Genomic DNA, 10000 nt, shown 5'->3' with positions numbered 1-10000 from the left:
TTTCCATGCTATTAGCATCAGTGCCACCTCGTTGTAAGACGAATTGGTACCATTCATCTTGGAGTAAAGGGGATAGTTAATGTAGCATGAACCAAATATGCCTCCATGCAGCTCCATTTTAAATAGGCTACAGGGCAACGGCTTTGGTCCCAGCTCAAGACCTGCAGGTTAGCTGTTGCCAGGTTAGATCATTAAAGGACAGATTGTTTAAAGCTATATTATGGGATAAAATGTAGGCCTATGCTCGTTATAGCTTTCTAACAAGCTCACTTTGAGGATGTCACACGCAGTCTGTGTCGCTAGTCAGCATCGCTTCCTCCCTTCTCACTTGCCCGTGGGTTCGATCTCGGCTCCTCTGACTTGCGAACACGCGCGACAACCTCTCATACCTGGTCAGGTTCGGGACGAAGACCGCGCCACAACTCAACTAACACAATCCTGATTCACCTGTCATCCCTGTTTCTACACGCTATCTATGATCAACCAACAACAGTAGGCTAGGCACCTAATCTACCCCCCCCCCCCCCCCCCCCCCTCTCTCTCTCTCTCTCTCTCTCTCTCTCTCTCTCTCTCTCTCTCTCTCTCTCTCTCTCTCTCTCTCTCTCTCTCTCCCTCTCTCGTGTGTCTGCTTTTGCTGTTTCTTTCCTGATACTCGGTCGACCATCACTTCCTGGAACTTTGCCCACCTGACAACGACTCTTCTCCCTTCATCCATCTGTCCCCTCGCCCCTCTACCCCTCATCCCTATACCCCTCATCACTCTACCCCTCATCCCTCCATCCACTCATCCCTCTGCCCCTCATCCCTCAACCCTCCGTCCACTCATCCCTCAACCCGCCATCCCTCAACCCTCCATCCACTCAACCCTCCATCCCCTCACCCCTCTACCCCTTATCCCTCTACCCCTCATCCCTCCATCCCCTCAACCCACTACCCCTCATCCCTCCATCTCTCCTCCAGATCTCCCTCCCCACGGCAGGGTCCAGGGGGTCAGTGTCCAGGGGTTCAGGGTCCAGGGGGTCAGGGTCCAGGGGGTCAGGGTCCAGGGGTTCAGGGTCCAGGGGGTCAGGGTCCAGGGGGTCAGGGTCCAGGGGTTCAGGGTCCAGGGGGTCCAGGGGTTCAGGGTCCAGGGGTTCAGGGTCCAGGGGGTCAGGGTCCAGGGGGTCAGGGTCCAGGGGGTCTGGGTCTGTTGTCGATGCCTTCGTTGCTCTCCTGCCAGCCTTTCGCTACCTTTCGGGGGTCTCCTCTTTGAGCCCACCACACCTACGTCCGCACCAACCCGCCATGCCGCACACACCCCAGCCTCAGCTCTGCGCTGTAAAATATGCGTTCCCTTCACATCCCACCCCCTACTCCCTCCACACACCTTCCTCTGCTCGAGCTCCTCCGGCGGCCATCCAGGTGTCATGTCTGGTGATCTCGGGGAAAGCCTGGCGATAACCTGCTTCCCCCTGCCTGTCTCCTGCCTGGATACACTACCTCAGCTCATTCACTCATTCATTTGTCAACCGATCTTCTGTTCATCCCAGTAAATGTCCTTAAACACATTTGGTTGTTGGTGTGGTTTTTGAACTCACGAAACGCCACTTCCGCCAAGCAATAGTTCCATGGTGTGGGTGGGAGGTGTTTATACTGAGGAATGAGTTCAACCAATTTGACTGTTACGCTCACCCCCCTAAACTCACTCGACACACCACAGCACCCCCAGCTGGTTGAGGTGAGCTCATGGGCTACAAGGACGTGCTGTACAGTAAGTTAGCAAGCCATGGCTATCTCACCTTTAGGACATGTCGTTTGTTGATGGTGTCGTAGAAGGTGTTGGTTCCCTCAGACAGAGGCTTTCCGCTAGCTCTCTCCCAGGTCACACTGGGCTGGGGGCTTCCTGTCGCCTTCACCTTAAACGACGCCTTGTCCCCTAAGAGAGGCGCGGTGGAGAATACGTGTCAAACACTTGAAACTATGATCTGATTCTTGGCTGTTATTGTTCAGTTCTGCGTGTTATTGTTCAGTTGTGCATGCTCGTGTGTTCAGGTCTGCATGTTCGTGTTCTCATTGGTCTCAGGGGTATTTTGCTATAGAGTCAAGCACAAGTGTGTTGGGGTTTAGTGTCTTGCTCAAGGGTATAATTCACCCAGCAGTCCTCCAGATACGTTTCAACTAGCGGTGTAACGATACACTAATCTCACGATACGATACGATACACGATATTGGGTTGACGATAACAATACGATACACTAAGGGCAGGTGTGAAGCGTTGCAGTAGCGCTGCTGTTCACACCAATAGTGCATTTCTCCACATTTCTACTCCACTACACTTTGTGAATTTAGAGCTTAACTGTTGTAATCATGGATAGGCCTAGAGACAAAAGACATGTTTGTTACCAGCGTTGTGTAGCCAGTGTTCACTGATATACAATAAACATATCACAATATTGTTTTCACCTTGACGATACGTATTGTGACGTTTCTGTATCGCGATATATTGTGGCACAATATATTGTTACACCCCTAGTTTCAACCTTGTGGCCCGGCTTGGGGCTCGAACCCGCTCTAACCACTGGGCTACCTACAGTACTATCCCTTATTCAAATATTAAATTATTAAATGATTAACTATTTAAGACTGCTTGCTCTTTTTCTGTGTAATAAATTGGACATGTACCAAATGGTTAGCTTTAGGGTGACCAGATGCTTTTCACTGTTCTAGTATTCCTTTTTTGTCTTCATTAGTTGGGTTATGTCAGGGGGTAGAGGGTGATCTACGGTACAGCTCTCTTTCAACAGGGAATGCTAACGACCACGAAGGTCTCTGCTACTTGTCGGTGGTGCTTATTGTGATCGTGTGGATTGTGTTATGAAAGTCCCTTCATCTATTATTCACAGGTAGAGCCAAAGTGTGTCAGACTCCAAAACATCTTCAGGCTGCAGTGCACAGTAGCGTAACCCCAGCTAGATGGTGCATACTGTGTATGAATTGAAGAAGACTTGCCGAGTGAAAGAGAGAGGGAGAGAGAGAGAGAGAGAGGGAGGAACATGGAGTCACGGACGCTCACTTAAAGGTGTGATACAGATATTATATCACGCCTAGGCCATTGTACAGACAGCATGGAGCATTAGCGCTTAATACTGCAAGTAAGCCTGCACATGACATAATTCATTCTGGTATAACTTACATATACAGTAGAAATGTAATTACAACTGGAAATGGGGCTTCCTAATTGAGTTCCTTAATGAACATGGTTCACTTTCCATGAGCTCATCACTAATTGCACCCAGGGGAACACGATCTTCATCACACCACAGGGGACGTTGGTGTGTAATCTTCAACTATTTCAAAAAGATGTACTGCCACTGATTTCCGAACTATTGCTGACACATATTTTTAACTTGACGATTGTCTTAGGAATTATGACAAATGTTTGGAGGCCTACTGTCTATAAGCCCTCAGAATATACGCCCTCCAGAATAACCTCCACACTTGCTTGCCGGGCAAAAATGTTTGACTCCCTTATTAATGGCCAATAGTATTTTAAATGTTCATCATTCAGGTTTCAGACCTGGTCATACATCAGCATACCTCTGCTGCCTCCCTGGTTTTAAGTGATATTTTTTCGCTTAGTCACAAGCCCCCCCCCCCCCCCCCCCGAGATGGCTCTCCCCCCCCCCCCACTGGATGGCTCCGAGACACGAAAGCACAGTGTTTCCAGTAATGTCTTGATTACCTCGGGGAAGTTAATTTAGCGCACCACCGCGCACTAACAGCGGCCAAAACGCGAGGCCAACTTCGGCCAAAACGAAGAGACCTTCGAGCGCGAGGCCCAGTTGGACCGCCCCTTTCGCCCCCCCCCCCCCCCCGCGCTCCCTATAGCGGCAGCCCTGGTTAAAAAAACAAAGATGATGTTTGACCCCAGGGGACCCTAGGCCTGCAGTCATCCATGATGTAACCATCACACACGTCACATCATACGAATACCTTGATGTTTTTATTGACAACTCACTAACCTGTAACCCATGTGGATAGCGTGTGTAGCAGCCTACAACAGCGACTGCACTTTTTTGCATTGACTTAGAGTCCATAGCGACCAAAAGTTGAAGCCAGTGCTTTATCAGGCAGTCATAGAGAGCCTTATCAGATGGCATCACCACTTGGTTTGGTAATGTTTCAGTGCAACTGCAAATTGCTTGGAAGATTAAAGGAGTAAAGCAACATCCATCCCTTCGGTCTACTTATGAACAGGCGACCTTTAGGCCAGCCAAGATACTTACAGACCCCTCCCACGTTCTGCACTCGTATCAGCTACTGCCCTCTGGGAGGAGGGTCAGGGTTTCTCGCTGCAGACTAAATAGATAAGAATTCATTTATCCCTGTGTCTGTAAAATTTTTACATAGCAGCAAATGAAGAAGTGACAAGACCAGGGGAGATGAGAGTATGTATTGTCCTTCTATGGGTTCTCTTCACATTGTAGGGCTGTTTGTACTTGAGTATTGTATTTGAACTGTCTTGTTTGTATGGATGCACTAGGGCACTTTAACGCACTAACACTTTGTATCTGTTTACTGTATGTGAACGCTCGCGTTTTCTTGTACGGCTGAAGCGTGCCCAAGCCCAAGACACATGTTCCATTTGTGGAACATAAAAGTGGATTTTAAATCTTGAAGTTTTAAAGCTTCTGACACTTTTGACAATCCCCCCCAAAGGATCCATATGTAGCCTACTGTGTAGCCTATCCATCCATCACTCCCGCCATCCCTCTATCCATCCCTCTATCCATCCATCCATCCCTCCATCCATCCATCCCTCTATCCATCCATCCATCCATCCCTCCATCCATCCATCCATCCCACCATCCATCCATCCATCCATCCATCCATCCATCCATCCATCCATCCCTCCCTCCATCCATCCATCCATCCATCCATCCATCCATCCATCCATCCATCCATCCATCCCTCTATCCATCCATCCATCCACCTCTATCTAATCTATTTGAAAACTATTCAACAGACATACTATCTCAGTGCATACTGAGTTAAATCTGTCTTTTTGAGCATAACTAGAGGAGAATTACAGGGTTTGATATTAATGTTGATGTGATGTCATTAATAACCTATGCAGTCGTGTAATAAGCAGGATAATGAGTGCGTTCGGTTTTGTAACGCGCTGAAGGGCTCTTATTTTTCGATAATGACCAGCTGGCCATACGCTATCCTGCTTATTACACGGCTACTTACCATCGACATTAATACTAATAGGCTTAGGCTACACTTTTTATTTCAATAGCAAAATGTTTCCGTGTGCTTGGGCAATGGGAGTTTTAAGTGATCGGCTTGATGAGAACGGGCTCACATACACCAACAAAACCAACGGTTTAGAATGTTCAGAGTCTGCGCAGCCGTGTGATGAGCAGGATCATTAAGTTAGGGTCCATATTGAACGTGTCCAATTCTAACATACTGTACCTGGGCATTTGGATAGATAATACACTTTAATTAAAAACATATCGATGAGCTCATCAAGAAGTAAAAAATTAGACCTCTTATATAGAAATAGGCCATGCCTCTCACTGAGCAGCAAAAAATAAATTGTGCAGTCCACTTTCATGCCAGTTCTTGACTAATGGAGACATTATCTAGGTCTATATGAATGCTGCTGCCACTGTACTAAAACCACTCGGTGCAAATGATCACAAATCACAAAGCACAGCACTTTATTACTGCTGGTCATTTTAGTGCACATTACCGTACCCACACTGAAAAGCCATGTAGACTGGCCTTCTCTCAAGCCCCGCACAGTAGGATGATTCTCTGCTCTCTCTTTGTGTATAAGGCCTTCTTACATAAGCTACCCACATACCTACTGTAATCTCTTTCCCAGGGTCTCAGGGTTGGATAACACAGGTCCCATTGGTCACATCAGAATTGGGAAGGTCTACTTTTAGATATTTTGCACAATTTCTATGGAACGATCTCCAGAATTCGCTCAAGTTCGACGGCAATTCAAAGGACCGATCAGGGACTTTGTTCTGATGACTATAATTGCCTTCATAAAGTATGTAGCAATATTCTATATATTATATTTTGTGTTAAATGCATTTTGCATTTATAGCCTAAATGTGTTTTTGTATTTAAATTGTATTGTGTGTGTTTGTACATAAGAGAGCTCTCTCTCAATGGGACTCCCTGCATAAATAAAGGTTTAAAGGTTAGTTGAGATTAGGCCGTGAGTCTCACCCTCCTGGGCCGTGATGGGGCGTGGCCTCTCCTCAAAATCTGGGACGGAGTCCCCCTCTGGGATATGGGGGGAACTCTGCACCTGGCGGAAGGACTCAACGATGGCCGAGGTCTTACGCTGCACCACCGAATGCTCTGGGGAAACAGAGCACACTGTGAGGACCAACAATGGATGCAGACGTGTGTTCTGGTCCAGATCAGACCAGGATCTTCTTGATTCAAACCTGTGCTACGACAGTCCTCCCTTCAGTAGCTGAGCTAAACTCACCAGACCTACAGTTTAACAGTGACTATTGTTATGGGTTTGAGAGGTGTAGCACACTCATTAAAGGTATATCATATCAACTCAAATGTAGTATGTACTTCACAGTACTTCACAGCATACACGGACAGTTTTTGGCTTCCTTACCCTCGGCAGGCTTGGTCTGGGAGACCTTGCGTGTCTTCGTGGAGCTCATGGTGAGGGAGGTGGTGGACGAGGAGGAGGACGTCTGAATCTCGGACATCTGCTCCATCCCTGCCTTCTTCATCCCCTCCATCCCCGTCATCTTCATCTCCTCCGTCTTCATCTCCTCCATCCCTGTCATCGTCGTCTCCTTCTCCATCTCCATCATGCCCCCGCTGGCCTGTTGGACCTCTGCAGCCATGCTCACCAGAGGTGTCTACAGCAGAGAGGATTCGGTGTTGACTGGTGGGTAAGCTAGGCCTTGGGTGGAGTGGGAACACAGAGCGAGAGAGAGAAAAAGAGAGAGAGTTTGTGTGTGTGTGTGTGTGTGTGTGTGTGTGTGTGTGTGTGTGTGTGTGTGTGTGTGTGTGTGTGTGTGTGTGGAGGGGGGATGGGGGACTGGAGTAGAAGCAGGTTTGAAACATGTGGCCTTTAAATAATTCTGAAGTCAACAGCGGGTGTTCTGTAAATCTCTTGTAGCTCCTCCCCCCCTCTACAAAGCTTCCATTAGCGGTGCAAAAGCAAATGGAGAGAGAACAACCCTAGCTACAGTATATCCTCTATATTCACACTGTGTCCAATGTCCCCAGAGAACAGCCCAAACTACATCCTCTATATTCACTCTGTCTCCAATGTCCCCAGAGAACAGCCCAAACTACATCCTCTATATTCACACTTTGTCCAATGTCCCCAGAGAACAGCCCAAACTACATCCTCTATATTCACACTGTCTCCAATGTCTCCAGAGAACAGCCCAAACTACATCCTCTATATTCACACTGTGTCCAATGTCCCCAGAGAACAGCCCAAACTACATCCTCTATATTCACACTGTCTCCCATGCCACTCTGCTCTGGTGGCAAAAGAGGCAATTGTCATTCAGCCACGCTCTGCTTGTAGTAAATGTGTGTTTGTGTGTGTGTGTTTGCGTGTTTGTATGTGTGTGTGTGTGTGTGTGAGCGCGCGTGTGTGTTTGCCTGTGTACCTCTGTCTAACTCATAGGTTATTGGGTTTGTGTTTTCAGAGGCACGCTCCGAAGATGATTGAAATACACATCCTTTCCCTCGCCTATCCGACCCGTTCTCCTCACCCCCCGCCCCCCCGCCACCGTGTTCCATTTCACTTGCAATGGAACACACACACACACTTGCAGTTTGTAAGGAAGGCCTCACACCTGCACTGAGTGATAACTCTGTGTCTCCAGGTGGCATGTCGTGGAACTCTCCTACCTCATCTTTATTCTATTACCACTTCAGTGGTCTCAGTGCTCGCTCTACTTGCGTGTGTGTGTGTGTGTGTGTTTGGCTCTTTACCGAGCAAAAGGCCGAGGAGGCACATTAAAATCGCGTTTCTCCACCTTGAGCAGATTACCTGCGTCGCTGGGACTCAATCCCCATCCCATAATTAGGACTGCAGGCTGTGTGACTCACAGCTCATCTTCAAACCGTTCAAACGCTCGCTAATGACGGAAGAGGGCTGCGGTGTGATGTATGGGCCTGGATTTTACCTGCTGTATTATAGGCTACTGTTTATTCCTGTGGGTGCTAGTTATATCTTCGGATGAGTGGGACACACAACACGTCTCCCGCATACCCAGTCATGGGGGAGAATGAGCTGAAGGATCACTCAGGTAGCGAGATAAGCAACTTGTGTAGTTTTAACCAATCAGTGCTGAGTATTGACACTTCCCAAATGAAACCACAACGCCTCTCCATCCGAAGGAGCACTGCCTGCCTGACTCAACAGAGCGCCGACACAGGTTGTTTTAAGGCATGAGAATTCGAAACATGAAGTACGAAATAAATATAAACCCCTCCCCCTTTCTCTAGACTTTCTCCATCCTGCTCAATCGGTACTCTAAAATGGCAAATATGTCTATCTTTCTCTCTACCAGTTTGTACGAAAGTATAAGCACATAAACACATGGACGGTTTTTGACTTACCTCTGTGATTAGTAAGTATTTTCTTTGCCACTCTTGTCTGGGCTCAGTCTGTGGTGGTTCAAGCTGCCACGGTCCTGCTCCTCTGTTGGGTAGCCAGCCGGCCTGGAGAGCTAATGTTGGTTACTGCCTACTGCCTCCTCGCTGGGACTTCTCCCTGAGATCTGTGGTGCTCTGCTCAGGCTCTGGCTAGCAGCTGCTGGCTCTCATATCTGGACAAATAAGGCTTGAGATGGACTGAGGAGAGCTGGGCTGGACTGAGGAGCCAGGCTGGGCTGGGCTGGGCTGGGCTGGGCTGGGCTGGGCTAAGGGGCGCTTGGTTAAGCTGGCATCTGCAGGAATCTCCCCCAGGTCTGAAAGGCCAGCCGTCCAAGGCCATGAGCTCACGGAGCCCCCTCGAGCCCACGGTGCTGACGGAGATGATATTTTAGGCCTACGTGTTGTAGGACCTGTCTTCATCTCTACTATGACTGCCTTGCAGTCAAAAACTATTGACTAATTGTGTAAAAGCAGCTTTCTCCAGTTTTCAATACATATTTAAAAACATCCTGTACAGTAGGAGAGCTCTAGTACTGTTTGGAAATGTTTCCGTCATTTTTATTAGAATCGACAGATTAGCTACATCATGTTTTCAGCCTCTGTTGTAATAGCAAGTGTCAAATCATACATGCTTGCTCTATTTAGGTACAATATAAGCAGGAAGCATAGCAACAAATTATTACTATGTATTTAGTAAAATGCTGATTATATCATCACTCTTTTATGCCATTTAACAATTTACCTAAATCACAATGGCAGGTGATCAAAATTGAATTAATCGATTTAAGTTGTCAATTGGCCAGACTCCGACTAGATTATTTTTGCTAAAAAAAATATACTGCAATATAGAAACTCACTAACGCACTTGAGACACAATTCAAGTGAGTACTGAACAACTTTTCCAGACAGATCAGATCCCTTGTTGTCTGAACAGTGTTGGGAGGTGCTGGGGATTTGGGAAGAGTGAATTCTACCCTCAGTATAGGAGAAGAGAGCCCCGGAACAGGATTTTCGCTCTCTCTAATCCTCTTTGTGCCACACCTGGCTGGCATACTAATGACGGACGAGAAATGACCTAGATTCCTCTCTGTGAGCATCCAGGCCTAAAAACCGAGGGCAGAGACAGGTTTTGGAAGCGACACCGGAAGAGACGGAAGCGATGGATGTTTCTAATCAATCCAACATCGAGTAGGCTAAGCGGACTATTCCAGGTTTGCTGCTCCGACTAATACTGTCTCTCTCGGCCTAGGTGTGATTTGCCAGAGTCGTGGAGATGGTGTCGGCGTGCTCGGAAGGGATGACGGAGAGCTGGGAAGATCATGAGATCACGATGAGATCGTTAGCC

General features: G+C 47.6%; 1 protein-coding gene across 1 annotated transcript in view; it reads right to left on the bottom strand.

Moving 5' to 3' along the window:
* Window positions 1-6878, bottom strand: part of LOC311319718 (immunoglobulin superfamily member 22-like) — a gene marked incomplete at its 5' end in the record, with an annotated part of 27505 nt that extends 20627 nt beyond the window's left edge. The window contains 4 exons of the mRNA XM_084451321.1: window positions 975-1226; window positions 1779-1915; window positions 6232-6366; window positions 6641-6878. Of these exons, the coding sequence (XP_084307447.1) occupies window positions 975-1226; window positions 1779-1915; window positions 6232-6366; window positions 6641-6878 (762 nt within the window). The remainder of the gene's footprint in view (window positions 1-974; window positions 1227-1778; window positions 1916-6231; window positions 6367-6640) is intronic.
* Window positions 6879-10000: the final 3122 nt, after the last annotated feature.

This window comes from Borostomias antarcticus (assembly GCF_949987555.1).
Source record: "Borostomias antarcticus genome assembly, chromosome: 16".
Lineage (NCBI taxonomy): Eukaryota > Metazoa > Chordata > Actinopteri > Stomiiformes > Stomiidae > Borostomias > Borostomias antarcticus.
This window is presented reverse-complemented; position numbering and strand designations above follow the sequence as displayed.